Source organism: Marmota flaviventris, chromosome 1 (genome assembly GCF_047511675.1).
Source record: "Marmota flaviventris isolate mMarFla1 chromosome 1, mMarFla1.hap1, whole genome shotgun sequence".
Taxonomy (NCBI): Eukaryota; Metazoa; Chordata; class Mammalia; order Rodentia; family Sciuridae; genus Marmota; species Marmota flaviventris.
Genome location: NC_092498.1, coordinates 5726522 through 5746456, shown reverse-complemented (window position 1 = coordinate 5746456; position 19935 = coordinate 5726522). Strand labels below are relative to the sequence as shown.

The 19935-nt window shown below is 53.8% G+C and overlaps 1 protein-coding gene across 2 annotated transcripts in view; it reads right to left on the bottom strand.

Annotated features, from left to right (window-relative positions):
* Positions 1-19935, bottom strand: part of Prkag2 (protein kinase AMP-activated non-catalytic subunit gamma 2) — a 271108-nt gene that overhangs the window by 197607 nt on the left and 53566 nt on the right. For both annotated transcript variants that reach the window (XM_071610760.1, XM_071610761.1), the window contains exon 2: positions 2173-2244. In XM_071610760.1, coding sequence (XP_071466861.1) covers positions 2173-2244 — 72 coding nt within the window. The remainder of the gene's footprint in view (positions 1-2172; positions 2245-19935) is intronic.

Here is a 19935-nt window from a genome sequence, read left to right as displayed (position 1 = left end):
AGGGTTCCCCAAGAGGCTGGGGTCTAGGCTATGAGCACAAAGATGCCGGGACCAGCTGAAAAGAGCAAGAAGTGGGACTGTCCAACTTAGGACACCTCCCTGAGAGGCCGTGTCGGACCAGCCTGAGGTTCAGGAATCCAGATGCAGTGTAACCACAGGCAACCTGGACTCTGGCCTGGCTCCATCTTGAAGTCCAGTTTCCTCATCTCTACATACGTGTGTGTGCTCCAAGGATCCCCAGGACCTTTGCACAAGCCTAGGAAGGAAGTTCCAGGAATAATGGAGATTAACATTTCCATCAACCTGATGGGATGGTGATGCAGAGTTGGATTTAAGTTAATCTAAGTAAAATTTAAGGAATGTGATCATGTCTTTGACATTAAGCTCACACTCAGCCCTCCTTGTGTTCATGGAAGTGATTGGGGCGTACCAGACACCTAATGAGGTTCCTGGGGCAGATGTCACAGCCTTCATCACTTTTGTCCTCCTCTTGTCCCCAGCTTTCCCCTCCTCAGGGATCTGGGCTCCCCACCACTACATAGACACGAAGGACCACCCTTCAGTGGAGACTGATGGGGGTCTCCTTCTCAGGGATATTTTCATTTTGAACGGGGCCACCCACATGAGGGGACAGAATGAGGCAGGGGAAGAGGCAAGCACTCCCCAGGCAGTTTGGAAATTCCTCTAGGCAGGCAGCCTCCTGCCTCTGGCTCCAGGAAGGCTGGCCTCGCGGGTCATGTGAACACCAGGTGCTGGAGTCGGATCAGAGTGGCCCTGCAGACCTTCCAGGGTCAGGAGGAAGGACCGTTGCCCTCTGGGGACGGGGCTGAGGTGGGCTGGGAGTGAGGCGGCCAATGTCCTGGCAGTAAAGGCAACAGTCCTAGCTTTCCTCCCTCTTCTCCAGTTGGTGTCAGCACAGACACTGTCCCTCTGAGGCCCTGTCCCCACACTGTAACAGGAGGCTGAGGTGCTCTGAGAGAGACGGGATGCTCTCCCTGTCGTGCAGCTTCTAGGTTCCGGCCTCAGCGTGTCGGACCTACACTACCTGCGCCGTCTCCTCGCCAGCCCGGACGACAGTGGTCAGGCCCTTGTCCTGGATCCACCTAGCGTCATCACTGGTGTCCGGCAAAGTTCCCAGGAAAGATCACGGGGAGGGAGGAGCCCCTTCCAGGGCCTTCCCTGCTCAGCTGCGATTCAACCCTGACAAGGACTTCACCCTGGACCTCGAGAGTCACCAAAAGGGGCCTGGTGGCCTGAGGGACACCCAACCCTTGGGGCCCTTCAGCTGCAGTCCCCTCCCTAGTGGGTTTTCATGGAAGGGAAGGGAGCCCTGAGCTTGGTGGCTCCTTCCTGCCACTGGGGCTCCCTCCCTGCTGGCCCAGTCCCTTCCCCGGCCAGGCCTGAGGCCGTTCCGACAGTCTTTTTTGGCGAGGCCACAATAACTGCTATACGTCTGCTGGCTGTATCAGGGCAGGGCCGGGCTGGGCAGGGCGGCCAAGCTGACGCCAATTAGTCCCACAGGCCTGAACCGATTTGTTGATTCAATTGTATGTAATGCAAAATGCTTAGAGAATAGATCGGCTTTTTCCAGTACTGGAACTCCTACCCTGCTCCCAGGCTGGCAGGCACAGCAGCCACGCCCAGACAGTGCAGAGGCCCCTCGCCAGCCCCCTGCAGCTACCTGCCACAGGGGTCTGAGGGTGGCAGGAGGGTGCCCTGCACAGCCCTCGGCCCACCTTCCCTTTCTGACTGCAGGAGAAGCCGGGCAGGCTGCCTTGACGCCCCTCCCTGCCAGGGCCACCCCACCCCGGCCGGGCACCCCTCAGCCGCCTGACCCTGACAGCCAGCAGCCTGGGAGACTGGCTTCCTAACGGGAGAGAATCAGCAGAGGGAAGGGCACAGCGATGAGCTAAAGACGGAATGTGGAAGGAGACAGAGGGGAGGAGAGCCCTGGGACACGGCATCCTGACCTTCCGGAGGCTTCGGACCTCCGCCTCGTTACTCGTACCCAGCACTTGGCTGGCTGCTGGTCTTCCCCTTTCTCCTCTGGTGGGGAGACTGTGGCTGCTTCAGTGCAGAGCAGGGAGAAGAGGGAGGAGGGAAATCCCGCGCCTGTCGGGGGCCCTGCCAGGTGTGCGGTGAGCAGCCCTGGGACAGGACAGGAGGCCTTACCTTCCGGGACGAATGCTTTTCGGAACTCTCCAGGTCTCCATCCAGGAGCGGCATGGCAAAGGAGCTCAGGTCCTGGGAGGGAAAGAGGTGCAAGGTCAACAAGAGCGGAGCAGCTCCACCCAGGTGCCACCTCCAGGAGTCCTCCTCCTGAGGGCCAGCAGCAAAGGAGGGACGGGGACGGTCACGGGTAGAGGGAGGAGGTGAAGAAGGCTAGCTGCCTCCCAAATGTGCCGCCGCTGCCCACATCCCTCCCAGAAGGTCAGGCCAGGTGTCCAGGAGCAGCCACTGCCTGCCAGCACCCCAGGGCAGGGGAAGGAAGAGACCAGGGACTGAAGGGACAGAAAGGCTGAGAGGCAAGGCAGGAAGGCAGAAGGAGTGGGGCACGAAAGTCCCCTCCAGGGGTGGCTTGGGCTGTGGCTGATGGACAGGCCTTAACCTCAGACCCAGAACACGAGGCTCCGTGAAGTGTCCAGGGGGCTGGAAGATGACGGGGCTGGGGAGGGGGCCTTGGAGCCAGTAAAAGCTGATGATGTGGTGGCCAGGGTGAGTGGGGTGGGCTCTGGGACAGACAGGTGCAGGCGGGGCATCACCAACCTGCACTTTCTAAAATGCAGGCATTGTTTGGCCCTGGCCCTGGTCCTGCATCTGGTCTTGGAGAACACATCCCACCAAGCAGAACCCCACCGGCCATCCTCAAGTCCAGGGGACACTGCATCTTTATTCTTTCTTTTGTACCTATTTAAAAATATTTAATTGTGAAATACACACAAGAAAATTTATCATCAAGCTTTTCGGGGTTTTTTGGTGCTGGGGATCCAGCCCAGGGCTAGTGCTGTACACGGAGCCACACCCCACCCTCATCTCACTGTTGTCAAGTGTGCCATGGAGTGGCACACCCACTCACACTGCTGTGCACCCACCACCATATCCATTTCTAGAACTTTCCACCTTCCCAAACGGAAGCTCCATACCCATGAAACACTCTGTTCCTCCCTCCCCCGGCTCCTGGCAACCACTGGTCCACGGTTTGTCTCTATGTCTGTGACTATTCTAGGTCCTTCATGTGAGTGAATCGTACAGGACTGTCCTCCTGTGACTGCCGTAGCGTGATGCTTCGAGGTCCATCCGTGTTGGAGCACGTGTCAGAAATGCCCTCCACTTAGGCCGATTGCTCTTCCTTTGCACTTATAGGCCACATTCAGTTTATTGGTCATCAGTCAGGGCCACTTGGGCTGCTTCGACCTTTTGGCTACTGTGAATCATGCTGCTGTGAACTTGAATGTTATGGGCTGAACCGTGTCCCCCTCCACCACCCAAAGTGCCTAGGTTGAAATCCTAACCTCTAGGACCTCAGAATGTGAATGCATTTGGAGGTAGGATCTGAGTTAAAATGAGGTCATCAGGGTGGGCCCTAATCCAACAGGACTGGTGTCCCTGTAAGAAGAGATGAGGAGACAGGCATGCCCAGAGGGGCCACTGTGTGATGACACAGGGAGGAGATGGCATGTATTAGCCGAGGAGAGAGCCCTTGGGAGGAACCAACCCTGTCCACATCGTGAGCTCGGGCCTCAGCCTCCAGGTTGTGAGAAAATGAGTTCCATCCTGGAAGCTGTCCCTGGTAGGTAGCCCTAGCAAGCTCTTCAGGACCAGCTGTGAGTCCTTTTGGGTAACGCAGAGTAGAACTACCGGGCACTGGGTACCTCTGTTCAAGACATTTTGGGTTCTCTAGAGCAGCTGCGCCATTTTCCCTTGCCACCCCAGTGCACCAGGCTTTCACCTTCTCCACATTCGAAGCAGGGCTGACCTTTGGTTGTTTCTTTTTTTTTTTAATATTTATTTTTTAGTTGTAGTTGGACACAATACCTTTATTTTATTTATTTTTATGAGGTGCTGAAGATCAAACCCAGGACCTCGCGCGTGCCACACCCCAGCCGCCTTCTGTTGTTTCTTATGGTAGCCGTCCTAAGGAGTGAGGTGGTACCTTGTGGTATGTACACATCTCCACATGGTTTATTGGCTTTCTATAATCTTTGAAGAAACACCCATTTTTAAAATAGGACTATTGGTTGTTGATTTGTAGGAGTTCTCTATACATTCTGAACCTTAACCATTTATCAGATAAGTGATCTGCCGATATTTTCTTATTCTACAGGTGGCCTTTTCATTCTGCAGTCTTTTGACGCAGAGAAGTTTTTACTTTGATGTATTTATCTGTTATTTCTTTTGTTGCCTGTGCTTATGTTGTTGCACCCATGAACTTAGTGCCAAATCTAATGTCATGAGACATTTCCCCTGTGTATTTTTCTTTTTTTTTTTTGGGGGGGGTGGTGGTGCTAGGGATTGAAAACCCAGGGTCTTGTGCATGCAAGGCAAGCACTCTACCAACTGAGCTGTATCCCCAGCCCCCTTTCTTTCTTTCTTTTGCTGGATATTGAACGCACGGCCTCATGCATGTCAGGCAAGGGTTCTTCCACAGAGCCACATCTTCAGCCCCCATCCATATCTTTTTCCTAAATGACATTTAGGGCTTTGATCCATTTGGGGTTCATTTTTGTATATGGTGTAACACAGGATGTAGCTTCCTTCTTCTGCACATGGATAGCACCATTCCCCAAAATCATTTGACCATAAAATATCAGCATTTATTTCTGAACTCTGTTCCATTCCATTGGTCTATCTGTCTATTTTTATGCCAGTACCATCCTATTTTTTGTTACTGTAACATTATGATAAGTTTGAAATCAGGATGTTATGGTTTAGATCTCCAGTCTTGTTCCTTTCCTGTTTTTCAAGATTGTTTTGGCTATTTGGGGTCCCTTGAGATATTCTATGAATTTAACGGTGGATTTTTCTATTTTTACAACAACAACAACAACAAAATCACTGGGATTTTGATGTGGATTGCACCAATTTTATAGATTGCTTTCGGTACTACTGACCTCTTAATGACAGGCTTCCAATCCATGAACATGGGATGCATTTCCATTTATTTGTGTCTTCTTTCATTTTTTTCAGTGACATTTTGTACTTTTCTGTGTACTTTCTCTGTCCTTGGGGTCCGGGCCTGCTCTCTCTCTCACCCAGTTCTCTCTTGGGTCAACTAGTTGCTTCCTAAACCTGTTTCAGTTCATCCTCCAAGTCTCTGCTTAAAAAGTCATATCTGAAAAGGTGAGACAGCCTCACCCTAAGGCCCAGGGACTCTGCTGCAGAGCTGGCATGGCCTCCGGACCTGGCAGACGAGCACACACTGGTGAGCTGGCCCAGCTTCCATGCTCACCACTTCTGGTGACCTTGATTTAGTGGCTCTCAGCCAAGACTGCATGTTGGGATCGGCTGGGGAGCTTGGGTCCTCCTGTAGAAGTGAAGTTGGTTAGTTTCTAGCTCATCAACGGCATTCATCCAGGCTCTGTCTGGTGGACAGTCACCAGGTTCCCACGGGGATTCTCTGGGTCAGCCATGGGCAGGTGCCCTAAAGGCTCCAATCCAGGCACCACAGATTTTCTGACCTCCACAGGCTTACTTCCAAAGTGCTCTGCACCTGAGTCCTCCTTGCACAACAGCCCAGGCAGAATGTTTGTGAGTTTCCAAACGTGGTGGTGTGTCCATGGGCATTTTTTGCTGGAAAACCATCTCAACTCCTCATCTAAGGGCACTCCCCAGGGACCATCCACTCCTGCCCAGGGAGCTGGCCCACTCCACTCCAGCTGCTCAGGGACAATCCCATCTCATGCTCCGCCCTAGCAGGAGCCTGGCACATAGCAATTGGGTGAATGGCCCTGCCACTGCTGCTCTCCGAACACTCCAGCCCTGTCCCTCCTCTGGGCTTGGCTCCTGCTCCTCCTGCCCCACCCTCACCCCCAAATTCTGGTCCAGAGCGCACTCCTATGTGCCAAAGTCCAATTCACATATCATCTCTGACTAGACCCACCCTCAGGCAGAACTCATTCCTCTCCCATCTGGGTCCCAGTGCCTTGGGCTTGCCCTGTTGCAGGGCACCCAGCCTTGAGGATCAGCACCTATCAGTGTTATGGTTTAGATGTGAGGTGTCCCCCAAAAGTTCATGTGGGAGACAGCGCAAGACGGTTCAGAAGGAAAAATGATTGGGTTGTGAGTCTTAACCCAATCAGTGAATTCATCCCCTGACAGGTAACTGAAGTGGTGGGGTGTGGTGGGAATTAGAGCGGGGCTTTGGGTATATATTTGCATCTGAAGAATGCAGTCTCTCTGTTCCCTGATAGCTCTGATGTGAGCTGCTTCCCTTTGTCACCCTCTCCCACCATGAAGTTCATCCTCACCTGGAACCCTGGGGAACGGAGCCGGCCTTCTGTAGACTAAGACCTCTGAAATCCTGAGCCCACAAATAAACCTTTCCTCATCTACAATTGTGCTTGTTGGGTCTTTAAGTCACAGCAGAGAGAAAGCGACTAAAACACTCAGTTTTAGTGTTTCTCTCCAGGAGCCTCCACTCCAGCTGGCTGGGTGGTGAGGGGGAGCTGCTGGGTCTCTAATCTGGGGCTCGATGAGCACATTCCTCTCTGGGTTCAGTCACCACCATCCCTGCCGTTTGCTCAGTGGTGGCATTCAAAGGCTCAAGACTTTCTACGAATACCTGTTCCTCACCCAAATGGACAATGACCCCAAGAGGCACGATGTTCCAGCCACCGGGGCCAGGGGTCAGTGACTCATGGCAAGATGACCTGGAAAGAGCCGAGCCCAGGAAGCCCTCACCTGTGCTGCCACAGGTGCCACACAGCCATTGCTGACCAGAGCAAACTTATGAAAGCCTCAGATGGAGTGGCCACTGTGGGGGCCTGCTCCTGGGCTCTGCGCCAACCTGCTCGGTCAAGCGGCCTGGCAGGAGTCTCCTAACAGGCAGTGACCAACTTTGCTGGACGCGCCCCCGCTCGTCTCCCAGTGCTCACCAAGACGCACGCACACCTCGGAGGCTGGTGTGGGATGTGCTCTCCCTGCACAAGGGGGCAGCAAGCCCACTAGCCCGTGGAATGAGCAGGCCCTGGCCTCTCTGCCAGTCTGTGTTCTGGAAGGCCCAGCTCCCGGGGCTGCCCTGTTCACACAGTTCCTGAATTCTCAACTCCCTCGCTTCTGCTGCTGCCCACGCCTGGGCCCGGTCCTTCGCTCCCTCGCCTGCCCTGGGCCCTCAGGAACTGGGAGGGCACTGCTCCCCAGGGCTGTGTCAAGGCCTCCAGAGGCAGAAGACATGATGTCAGCCAGACAGAGCCTTCGCACCCTGCTGTTCTTCACCTGTCTACACCTTGCACGCAGTGTAGACTTTGACCACATGTTCTGAGATGATCATCAGGGTCTTTGGTGAAAGTTAACTTTCAAGATTTAGACTCAAACGTCACCTGTCAGGAACACATTTGGACAAAAGAGAACAGCCCCAGATTTAGAGGAAATTCCTAAGAAATAAGCTAACCTTAATATCAGCTCATTGAATTCCCCCCACACTCACCTATCTTTAGATATCCAGGAAAGGCCCAAAGTCCACCATATAAACAGGCCTTAACAGCAGAACCATCATGAATCTGTATTAGTGTCTTTCATAAATCTCACAGTGGTGGCCTCCTTTGGTTTTTATGGAAACCCACATGGGTGGAAAGTGACACCATCCCCGTCTGTAGAGGAAGATACTGAGGGGTGGTATAAGCCATTTGCCCAACGCCTGGCAACCAGACAGCAGCAGGCAGGTCCCATCACTCAGGTCCAGCCACACTCTTGGACCACAGCTCTTGGTAAGAGTCTTCCACCTCCCCGGGGTGGCTCAGTTCCAGGGACAGAATAACAACTTGGGGTCAGAGGCTGTGCAGGTCCGGAGCTCTTTCATGCAAAACGAGTGTCTTAGGCACAGCGGGACCTCAGGGGAAGATGGAAGGAAGGATTCGCAGCTCAGAGATTCATTTCCAAGGCAGCTGTGGTCCTCTCCCTTTAAGTGCTTCTTTGTAACTAAAAGTAACTGACGCCGATGTCGCTCTGAAGAGAAGACCAGCAGACATCCCACCCTGCAGCGCAGTGCGTGGCTTCACAGTGAGCACCGTTCTGCCTCATCAGGAGTCTTCAAGGCAGCTTCCCCTAACCCACACGTACCCCCAGATTTTCCCATGAGAAAATGGACTGGTCACCTTCACAATCAGTGTCCAGTTTCCATGAAGGACCAGGTCCCCGGCACCCAGGCTGCACCCAGGCGACGGGGCTAGTTCAGCGTGCACTCAGCAGACACAGGCTGATCTGTCTCCGACGTTCTCTTACAGGGCTCTGCTGTTGTTGCAGCTGGGAGCCCCTGAAGGGACACAAATGCCAGACAAACACAACAGCGGCCAGCCTCAGGGACCACGGCCCCCGCCTCGGCAAACGTGGGGTTTTCCATGTCAGGGTTGTGGTGCAACATTCCTGCTTGATTCCCATGGAGGAAGAAACACATTCAGGATGACCTTCGCTCTCCATCCCGCTGAGCAGACCCAAGAACAGACTGCCACCTGGAGCCACCCTGGGCTTGAGCTGGGGTCAGGATCCCTCCAGGCACGTGCCGAGAGCCCCTGGTGGCCCCTGGGCGCCTGAGGACACTGCCTTTGGCCATTCGCAAAGACAGTGAAGACCAAGGCCAGACCCTGCTCCGCTGTTTGCTCTTGGGGATCTCGAGCATGTCTGAACTTTGGTTTTCCACCTGTCAAATGACAGGGTTTAACTGGATAATTTCTGAAGGTGGCTCTTGGCTCACACAGCCTCTGTTTTTACCTGTTGAGCTGAACAGCAGGAGGGGTCGGGAGCATTTTAAAGGAGTCCTGCTCAGACCCAAACGCATTTCTCACCTCCCTAGCTTAGTCGTAGAAATAACATCTCCTATCCCCAACTAGCCAACAGTCTGCACCACTCTCCAAGCCGCCGGCGCGTCTCCGCGGCAGAGAGCGGAGGTGCTGCCCTTGGTGAGCCTCACGGAGGAGGAGTCGCGGCCCGCACTGCGGGTCTTGACTGGCTTCTCGAATCCCAATGCTTCCAGCCTCTCAACTGAGGTCTAAGATCCTCAAGCCTAAGCACCGGGACTGTCAACGCAAATGCCCAGGAGGATCCTAGCAGATTTCAGAAGCCCGAGTGTGGCTTCCGCAGGTTCCCGGCTGGACCTCCCCTCTCTGGTCCTCTTGCCTACCCCACGGTCATGGACATGGTTGGCGGGCAGCTCCCATGGCTTTAACGGCATCTGAATCTAAGCTGACATCGTGGCCTTCAGCCCGCCTCTGGAGGTGATGGCCATGGCAGGCCCCAGGGTGGGAGGCACGTGGGAGGCGTCTCCAGATGGGCCAGGCTTGTGCAACCCCCGAAAACCACCAAATGGGCAGTTCTTGGTACTGGTGGGAGGCAGGAGGTGGTCAGAGCTACGGTCAATTGGAGCCTTTGAGAAACTCCACATTATATAACCACTCTCAGAAAAATAAGGAACAAATACTGAATCACTGGGACTGGGCAAGAGGGGAGGGACAGTGGCCAAATTAGAGAGGGCCTAAACTTAACTCTCAGGGACATTCCAGGGGAGCTTGTTTTCCACAGAGGACATCATGGTTTCTGACTGCTGTCTGAGAGACTTCCTGACATAAAAAAGAAGAAAAATAACAACAATATCACCATTCTCACTCCTGTGGCCACCCCCCCCCCTCACGGTGGGCTTTAAGGATGGCCCCCACCCGCTGGTGTCCACAGGTTCTCGTCAGGCCGGTGCCCTCAGTGGCTTCTCCTGCCACTGAGCTCAACAAACTCCTTTTTGTTTTCTCTAAACCAAGTAGCCACAGCATCCCTGGGCCAGGTGGCCGGGAGACCTGGGTTCTCCACTGACATGAGTGGCCAGGCACCTGCTCTCCAGGTCTGTTTTCCAATCTGTGAAATGTGTCTGTCACGCTTTCTGTACCACAGAGCGGAGGCTCTGGAAACCAGACAGGATATAAACAAAGGTCTGTCCTCTGGTGTGAGTCCTTACTCCACCGGGCGTCCAGAGGGCCACTGGCCAAGGTCAGCTCCAGCCAGATGCCCAAGCAAAGGAATCGCCCAGGGCAAGTCCACCTTGGAGGCCAGGCGGCCCTCCCACTCGACCTGAGCCTGGGTGGGGTTGAAGAGACGGAGGACACTGGCTGCCTCCGGTCGTGACAGAGCCGTCATGCCCCTCTCCCAAGCCCACCTGCGTGGTGACTCTAAGGAGGGGTCCCGGGGTGCACTGCTGCTCCTGAGCCTCCAGTGCTGCTCCCCCTGGTCATCCTCTCAGCCTCCTCTGGACCAGAGCTACACAGGGCTCAGGGGACCGCTCAGCCTCCTACAGCTGAGGATGTTGTGCAGAAGGACTCTGACTTGCCCGGGGCTCTCGTGTCTCTGGGATGCCTGAGGACCCCTGTGTTCCCAGCCCTGTCCTAGCTCAGGTCCAAAGTAGCCTCTCCAAACAACCATTCCCAGGTAGAGTCCAGCCTCTGCTAACCAAGAGGCTTAGTAAGGAACCAACCAAAGCACCAGCCTAGTTCCTTGACTTCTTCCAGTTTGAGTCCCTCCTGAAGGGGAGAATGAGGGACAGGGACCGGCCCAGGGGACTGACTGAGTGACGGTTACAGGAGTCTGGATCAGTCCTCAGTCAGGAGGGAGGGAGGCGAGTGCCCACAGAGGTCCCAGGACATGCAGATGTGACAGCCATGCTGTGAGATCTCTGCAGCCATCTCCCTTTGGTTCACCCAGAAGCATGTTTCCAGCTCCCTGCAGAGGACTCAGCCCGGGCTGCAGGTTGCTGCTTCTACATAGAACAACTCAAAGCTCTGCAGGTGGCATCTTAAGGCCCAGCCAGGAGACGGGGAAGGGGTACTATGGAGCAGAGGGCTTTGGGCTGCACTGACCAAGTCCATTATGGAGCCGGTGATGGCTAATTTCATGTGGAAGCTTGGCTAGGTCGTAGTGTCTACCAACTGAATCATGGAGACACTGATCTCATCATGGCTGGGAGCTCATTTTGTCAACGTGGTTAAACATCTGTAATCGAATGACTTTAAGTAAAACCCTTGCCCTCCATGATGAGGGTGGGCCTCATCTGATCAGCTGAAGGCCTGACAGAAAAAAATTGAGATTTCCAGAAGAAAAAGTTCTGCTTTAAGACCACAGCATCTGCAACCTTAGCTTCTAGACTGTCAGTCTGTTCCATCAATTTAGGACTTCCCAGTCCCAACTACACATGAGCCATCCCTTAGGACAGATCTCTTGTATATATAATACTGTGTATGTACACATAGTATATATCGTACATAATTAATGCATTACCATGCAATTATGTATCTCCTTAATATGTGTGTATATTAAAAGAAAAAATAGGTCCCCTCTCTTTCTTGTCTTGGCTGTTTCCCTGGGGGCCCTTCCTGCTACGGAGCCCGTGGCCTCCTCCCCCTTAGCTGAAGGGGACATGGAGGAGAATCCAGGACAATGAAGGCAGCGCTGAGATGCCCTCGGGCTCAGTGAGTGGGGTCTTTTTGGGTCAGCAGGCGGCGCCTTTTCTTTGCCAAGGGTCCATCAATACACCAAGGAAACAGGTGGACAAGAAAACAAGGGAGATGGGAGAGGCTGACCAGTGGGCAGTGTTCGGTGGAAAACAGGAAATCTCCAGCCCTGTGTGGAGGGGAGCAGCCTCCGGGGGCCACAGCCTCACCTGCCTCCGCCCTCCGAGCCCCGTCTGTGACGTGGGCCATCGCTTGCACGGCGCAGGCTTGGAAAGAGTGTCTGTCCTGGCGTCTCAGCGCACTGCACTGCTCTGTAGCAGAGTCTCTTCCTCCTCCCACACCGCCCACCGTGCGCAGGGAGGACCGTCCAAGTCCTCTGAGGCCACTCACTCCTCCACTGCGCCAGATCCACAGAAACACTCCAGCAAGAGTCGTCCTCCCACGGCGGAACCGACGCTGGAGCAAGCTCGTTTAGGCTGAGGCCTGAGCAGGGTCCTCCCCTGTAGAGGGGGCGTGTCTCCCAGGTGCCAGCACCTCTGTGACCTGAGTGAAACGCTCCCAGGAGCCTAACTCTGCTTCCTGGTGTCCCTCCTGCAGCTTTCTTTAGGCATGGACCCAAACCACTTGTGTTTGACCCTGTGGGGGCAGCAGGCAGGGCAGCAGGCGACACCGTGGGGAGCCTCAGGTCTGACCCAGGGCCCTTTGGGGGTCTGTGACAAATGACGGGCCATTACTTTCCACTCCCTCCAGGTGGAGTTTTTCCTATAATGTGAGGGGCCTGGGGAACCTCGTCCTTCCGTAGAACCCCAGTTGTTCACATGCACACCCTTGTTACAGCACCGTGGATGAAGAAGTCTGAACAACTCTGCCGACTGAGCTTTGGCACAGTACGGGTAGACTCCAGAAACACAGGCACTAACTCTCTGTCCCCAGATGCCACTGCAAGGGCAGAATGACGGCTACCATCCCTTTCCTCTCCTGGCTGTGGCTCTCTGACCCCATCTTTGTACTTTATCCCAAAAATAAGCTCTGAGTAAAGAGGTCGGGACTCGCACCTCTTTACCACCTGGGAAGGGGCAAACGCTTACTCTCATCCTCCATCGCCCCTTTGTCCCTCCCCTGACAGTGACTGCTGCTCTGACCCGCCACAGGCAGCTTGGCGCCTGCCAGCCCCAGCGTCCCCTGGCCACCATCAATTATACCCTGGGGCCAGCACCCACCCCCTCCGAGTTCTGTTCTAGTGATGCTGGTCACATCTGTACCCGCCTGGCCCTGGCCTCCCAATGCCCAAACCCAGAGCACCCGGCAGTCAGGCGATCTCACAGTTGGAAACTCCAAACTCTTCTGGGTCCCTCATGTCACAGATGGGTCCTGAGAGGTTTTAGCAAGTTGCTCAAGGCATCACGGCAGAGAGGTGACCCAGTCAGAACCAAATCCTGCTGCTACAACTTGTAGCCGAGGCCTCTTTCTGTCACCCCAGGCTCTCTCCAGCTGCTTTGGGCTTTCTAGCCTGGGTTTCTGATCTGCACGAGGGTAGTAATGACCACCTTAGGGTCTGCACGCAGTTGAAGCCGCCAGCACAGGCCCCCTGCACCAGGTGCAATAGGAGCGCCAGTCGCGAGGTTATCTGGGCCAGCCTCTCATTGGCGTCTTTGCACCTGTCTTTCCTCCCGTGGCAGGGCCAAGCCCTTGCAATGAGTCACTTGCCAGGTTTGTCTTTGTTACCATCCAGGAACATGTTAGCTTGTGACCATGGCCATCAGGGTGGGCCATGGCCAACAGGGTGGGCAGCGGCTCCAAGCACTTTCCAGGACCCTCATATCTTCCTACGGACAGAAGTCAGCAGGCAGGGCACAGAGGGGTTCCTGGGAGACTTCTGACAGCAGCAGGTATGTGCAGAGCAGCTGGGGCGGGAGGTAGTATCTGTCACATCCCTTCTGGCAGGACCCTGAGGGCCACATTGGCACACGCTCTGAGCAGCTCCTAGGTAGGACATGCGGGCAGGCATCTAGGAGAATCAGCACCTCCCACAGAGCCTCTGTGCCCTGACAGGTCCAGGAAACCACACTAGGCCAGAGTCCCCTGTAGGAAAGGTTAATGACATTTAAAATGACCACATTGCTAGCTTTTAAAAAATTTTTTTTCTTTTTTGGTCCTTTTTACCTACTTAGTTTCTGTTGTTTAAAAAGATGGAATGAGCCTGTGCCCTCTGTGAGCAGGGCCTCCACGCAGCTCCACCCCCACGGCTGTCTCACCTGGGGACAGGCTTCTATCTCTCCCCGTTTCCTCCTCGGAGACAGGAGGTATGTGGGTCTGAACCTGAGAGCCCCTCCAAGTTCTGTAGCCTCCCACCCCCAGAGCACACAGCCCACACCAGTGCTCCCTCATGTGAACAGCATGGTGCCAGGACAAATGGCAAGAAGTGAAAGAAGTGACAGCAGCCAGGCTGAGGGGAGGGAGGCAGCGGTGACCGGTGGAGCCCAGGGTCTGGGGCAGGGGCACTATCCTGTATGACTCTACAGTGGTGGACAAAACCCAAGAAGTGCTCACCAAGAGTTAGCCCCAGGTGAACAATGGGCCTTGGTTAATAATGGTGTATCTGGACAGTCCCCTCCCTTGTGACCCATGTGGTGCATGGTGCATGTGTTACTAATAGGGGAAGGTGGGGTGGGGGGGTGGCACAGGGGACTCTCTGGACCTCCTGCTCAACTTTTCTGCAAGCCTAAAACAGCTCAAAAACATCAACAGCTACAAAAGATCTATTAATAAAAAAACTAAGGGCAGCACACAGTCAGAGATGGTATCAATGCCATCTGCCAACAAATCACCCCCCTACTGATCCAGGCCTCCACCCTCAGATGTGACCTCATGGGGGGCCCTGCCTGGAGCCCCTCAGAAGTGCCCGTGGTCACCAGTTCACTAGGGGCAGGAGTTGGGGAGGGCAATTCCTCTGTGTCTGTGGCTCCGGCTCCCTGGAAGGCAGGGAGCAGGTGTGTTCCCACTTGCAGACCCAGTCACGAGCCTGCTGGCCCCTCGTCTGTGGCTCACCCTTCAGGCAGATGATCAGTAAGGCAAGTGAAGCCCAGAGACTGACTGTGTGCCTGGACTGGGCAGCCAGGAAGCTGGGAGAAGGGTCTGAGAAGTAGACCCCCACCTCTCAGCCAGCCCCGCCCACTCCAGGCCAGGGCGTGAGGACTTGGCAGAGGCTCCTGCCTTCCTGCTCCTGGTAGAGGCTAAGTACAGCTGGAACCCTGAGGAGCCCAGTACAGCTGGGGTGGGGGACAAATTGCAGAGCCCCGAGCCACTGGGATATTGGCAGAGACCAAGTCGGGGCAAAGTAATCCAGTTTCCTGGTGGTTGAGGCTGTAAATCACGCCACCAGTGAATCCAAACAGGGACATTAGCTAGGTTTTTTTTTTCTTATTTTTGTTTTTGCTGCCAACAAACCCATTCTGTTCTGGAGGGCTTGTTACATAAGCAAGAGGGGGAGGAGGTGCCAGGTATGGGCCAAAGTCACCAGACTTCGCATCTTGACAGAGCTGTTGAAACTCAGCCGGGGCTACAGTGGGGAGTCAGGTACAAAAAACAGGGGTTGTTTGGGCTTTGCTTTTTCAAGGAAAAAAAAAAAAAAGCCTGCTTCTCACATCCCAGGAACTGGGACGAAACCCATCTTTCTGGGCAGAGTTCGGATCCTCCTTTGGGGAAGGCCAGGTCTCTGAGGCGCTCAGCTGGGCAGAAACTGCCTGAGCCCGTCTCAGCTGTTCTCAGCCACTCCCCAGCAGAGCAGCACGGGATCAACTCTCCCTGAGAAAGCACAGGAGACTGGGTTGGGTGCTGTGTGAGGGACACTCCTGGGCCCAGAGGGCCCCTCAGGAGGTCTGTCCCCAGCAGTGCCAGCACCTGCATTTTCACTCTCGGTTGTCACCAGTCGCTACAGTCTGAATGCCTCTCCCCAAAGTTCACCTGTTGGAAACTTAAATCCACAAGACAATGGCATTAAGAGGTCACCTTTGGGAGGTGACCAGGATCAGATGAGATCGAGAGCCCCATATGACAACAGTGGCTTTCTCAGAAAACGAGAGACCTGAGCCGGCACACGTGCCCTGTCTGACTGTGTGATTCCCCTCCACGTGTGGCTCTGAGACTTCCTAGCCTCCAGAATTGCCAGCCAAACAAACTTCCAAGTGACCCAGTCTTGGGTGTCTTGTTATAGGGAAATGGCCTGAGACACCGGAGGATCCCAGAGCCTTCCAGACAGTATGCTTTTGCCCTTCGCGACTAAGAGGTTCTAGGGACATCTCCCACCACTTGTGTGGATCCATGTCCCAGGCCTTATGCCCCAAACGAGTGGACTCTGACCCTCCAGATGGCCTCAGGGAGCTGACATTTTGAATTTACTGGAAGACCAGTGCGTCCTCGGAGAGGTCTACCAAGAAGAAAGGGAAACATCACAGCTGGGGAAATGGGAGCTGCCTTGGGACGTTCCCGACTGCTACAGTCCCCTCTTGTCTTGCCACGTCCTACTTCCATGGTTTAAAGGATGGGATGAAAAGATTGCAGTAGGTCAGTTCTCCCTTGGCTGTCCGTGTGCCCGGCCTAGAGAGAAGAAGGAACACTGAGCAGGCTGTCATGGGCGGAGACTCCTGGTGAGTGTCTACTGTCCGCTGGACCAGAGGCCACCCTGGCCTGGCAGTTCGAACACCAGGACATAGCCATGGCCTCCTTTCCCTTTGTCACTCTCTGGTTCCAGCCACCTGACCACACACTGCTGGAACAGCCGCTAACCCTCCAGCCACCAGGCTGCAGCCAGTACCAGTGCCGCTCTCACCAGGGGCTCATGCTACCCCCAAGTTTAAGGTTATTATATACAAATGACCTTAAAGGTAACAGGAAGCAAGAATTCCTTTAGAGAGAATTTGCAATTTAAAGTGTTTTGGATGGTGTTTGTCATATTGGAGTTCAAGGACAGGATAGGGCTGGGGCTGCTGCTCAGTGGTGAGCGCTTGCCTAGCATGCCTGAGGCCCTGGGTTCCATCCCAGCACCAGAGGGAGAGAGAAGATTGTGCAGAAAAAAAAAATGTTTATAGAAAATAGAATAAAATAAAGGACCTTCTGTGTCACAAAGTTGGAGAGGTGCTGGCCACACTACACTTTCCTACCTGGATTGAACTGACCCCTTTCAAGTCCTGTCTATTTATATCCTCTGCACCCTTCAAGAACTAGCTCGATTCTAGCAAATTTATACTGAATTTTCTGAAGAGTTTAGATTGAAATGACCTCTCACTCCATTCACTCCCTACAGCCCATTTGCTATGTACATATCAACCTCATCTCGGGGTAGACTCTGAGCACTCTGAGGACAAGGGCTCTGAGATCCCATTTTTTTTTTAATTTGGTAAGAAGTAAATTCATCGGATTCAAACACCAAAACAAAACGATATGCAATTGAAGAGTCAGTCTCACTTCCATCTATCTGTGCCACGTATCCAGAGGCATCACTTCTAGTTGTGTGTCTGGCTAGAGCATCGCTATGCAGTTATGCAAATGCAAATGTACAGAGCACTCCTGCTTCCTAAAGCAAACCTCCCTCCCTGTTAGATCATAGTCCTGCTCCACTTGCTTATCACTTTGCACATCCAGGAGTCTCCCAACATCAGCACATAGATCTTGTTGTTGTTGTTGTCTGTGGCATATTCCTTTGTATGCACACCCAGTGTGACCCACCCCCTTTAGGTGATTTCGATCTTTGGCCTTCTCAGATAATTAACCTTCAATGAAAACTTCAACTCATGGTTCTATGATAGGTGCCCGGGCAACATGCTTGAGATTCCTAACAGATGCTGCCATGCGCCTCCTCAGGGTTTCCCCAACCACCTCACCAACCATTATGTTGCCAAACTTCTGGATTTTAGCAGGATTGGTAGGAAATGGCATCTGCGTGACCCAGGTTGGCACCTGTTTTAGGTGGTCTTTGGTGGTTGGTTCATCCCAGCACAGAGCAACTCTACAAGGTAGAGACCTGAGGGACAGGGTTTCTCAAAGTGCCAGTGGGACATGGGTCATGAAATCAACAAGGCCAAATAGGGGCTGTTTCTCTTGTTGTTAAGAAAACAAAAGCAATGCTCCAGGAACTTGCCTTACATGTGTGTCCACCTGCATCGTGAGGCGCAGCCAAGTGGCAAAGCTGCTGGGGAAGTGGCCGGAAACACGGCCTGTGTGGTGGGCTGTGCGGAGCTGGCCACGGTTAATGCCTTCTCTTCCTGGACACAGAAGCTGGGTCCCCTGAGAGTCTGAATCTATTCTGTCACCTGAGTCGGGCTGCTCTGTTCTGACCAACAGAAGTGCAGCAGCAGCAGCAACCTCACTCGATGCCCCAGGGTCTGTGTCGAGGCGCCCTGCAGCCCGGCTGCCGTGTGTATGTGTCCATCTGTGGCTGTCTGACTGCCCTGAGGGCCCACACCTCGGAAGCTCAAGCTCACCAAGTGGGGCCACACCGAGAAGGTGCCGCACAGCCACTCCCACCCAGCCAAGAGCTGGAGGAGCCTCCAGGGCTGCAGGCAATCTTCAGCTGGGAGAAATGGCTCCAAATGACAGTTTTAAGTTTGGGGTGGCTGTTATGCAGGACTATATGACCAGAACGCTACATAATCTTCTGAAAGTTACTCAAGTTTCTTAATCTAAAAAATAACAGGCATTCCTATCAGACAGTGAGTTAATATGTGGAAGTCTATAAATACATAATGCATTGGAGTTCGCACACAAAGAGATGGTGGGGATCATTTAAAGTGCCAGGTGTTACTTTAAAATGCTGAGGGCTGAGGTGAGGGGCAGGGTGCTATTATTACTGAGCCCAGGGTGTAGACAATAGACTCTTCTTTCTCAGAGCTTTGATGGAGGAAAGGGGAAGATTCGGTCACACCTGCATACCTGCCAAGACCCATCCCAGACAGAGTGAGAGGCAGATCAGGAGGCAGAACAAGGGGACATGTCAAACCGTTGGTGATGAAGCTAGGGACATAAAAAAAGTTCCTGTAAACTCAGAAAACCCTGGGGGTGCTCCCTGATAAGCACCCAAATTGCCCAAGTGCTGACTTCTTCACTTATTACAAAAAGAAAGTGAGAGAGCGTGGAGGGAGGTAGTAAGAAAGGCAGGCAGGCAGGCAGGCGAGGGCTGGGTGGTGGCCTCTGGTCTGGGGTGGGAAAGAACAAAGGCTCTTGCAGTTTTCCCCGCCTTATGGGGGAGGGGGAGGGGAACTGCCCACTCTTGGTGATTGCACTGCAGAGCACAGCCAGCCTTGGGCACACTGATCATCTGAAGCTGATCAGGAAGGCTGGTGTCAGGAATGACTAAAGGAAAGGGTGAATGGGGGGAAGGGAGGAATCTTGGGGGGATTTAAAAACATGACGGAGCTCCTGGTGTCCTTATTCATCCACATGCCCACCAAGACCCATGCTGTATCTGGAATCCGCCGGGTTCACAAAGATAAGGGGTAGCCTCCACCCTCAAGTGTCTTAAGGTGGAGAGGGGACTGCGTGCAAAGAGACATGGGGTCTCTTTGGGGGTGACGGAGGTGCTTGGCCTCATTAAGTGATGGAGGTCACACGACTTGGTGCATTGATCCCAGCCCATTTAATGCTGCAGACTTCATACCGTGGGTTCTGGTGTGTACGTTGTACCTCAGCAAAGTCAACCGCAAGGTGGTGACCACCACACCCATGGGCAGAGAGAAGAAAAACAAGCAACTACAGAATTTGAGGCAATGTGCACACCATGAATGGACATGAAGTCAGACAGCCATGGATGGACCCTGAAGCCAGGACAGTGATTGTCCTTCTCCTGCAGTGGGAGCAGAACTTCCAGGAGCAGCGGAGCATGGTGACGGCCACACTTCATCATTTAGCAAATTCTCTGGTTCCACTGGCCTCTGGTACCAAAGTACCTTGGCTGGTTACACTATGGGATAGGGCGCAGGGACCCCTTCCTCCCCAACCAGGGGGAAACAGCCAGCACGGACGCTTCCAGAGCCCAGTTTACACACACAGTTGCTGCAGATCTAGGGAGAATGATTGCCACTAGACACTAAACGTCCCCAAATGTCCCAAAGGTGGATCACTGACAGCGTGAGAAGTCAGGAGCCTCTTACTAGATCCCTTGCTCAGGTAAGGGCAGTATATGAAAGGAAACCCAGAACTCATTCAGCTGAGTCCTTCTCTGAATTGGTGGGATACTGGATTAATCTTAGAAGACCCTAACGGCCAAGCAGAGAGGAGAGAGAAATTTGGACCGGGTGGA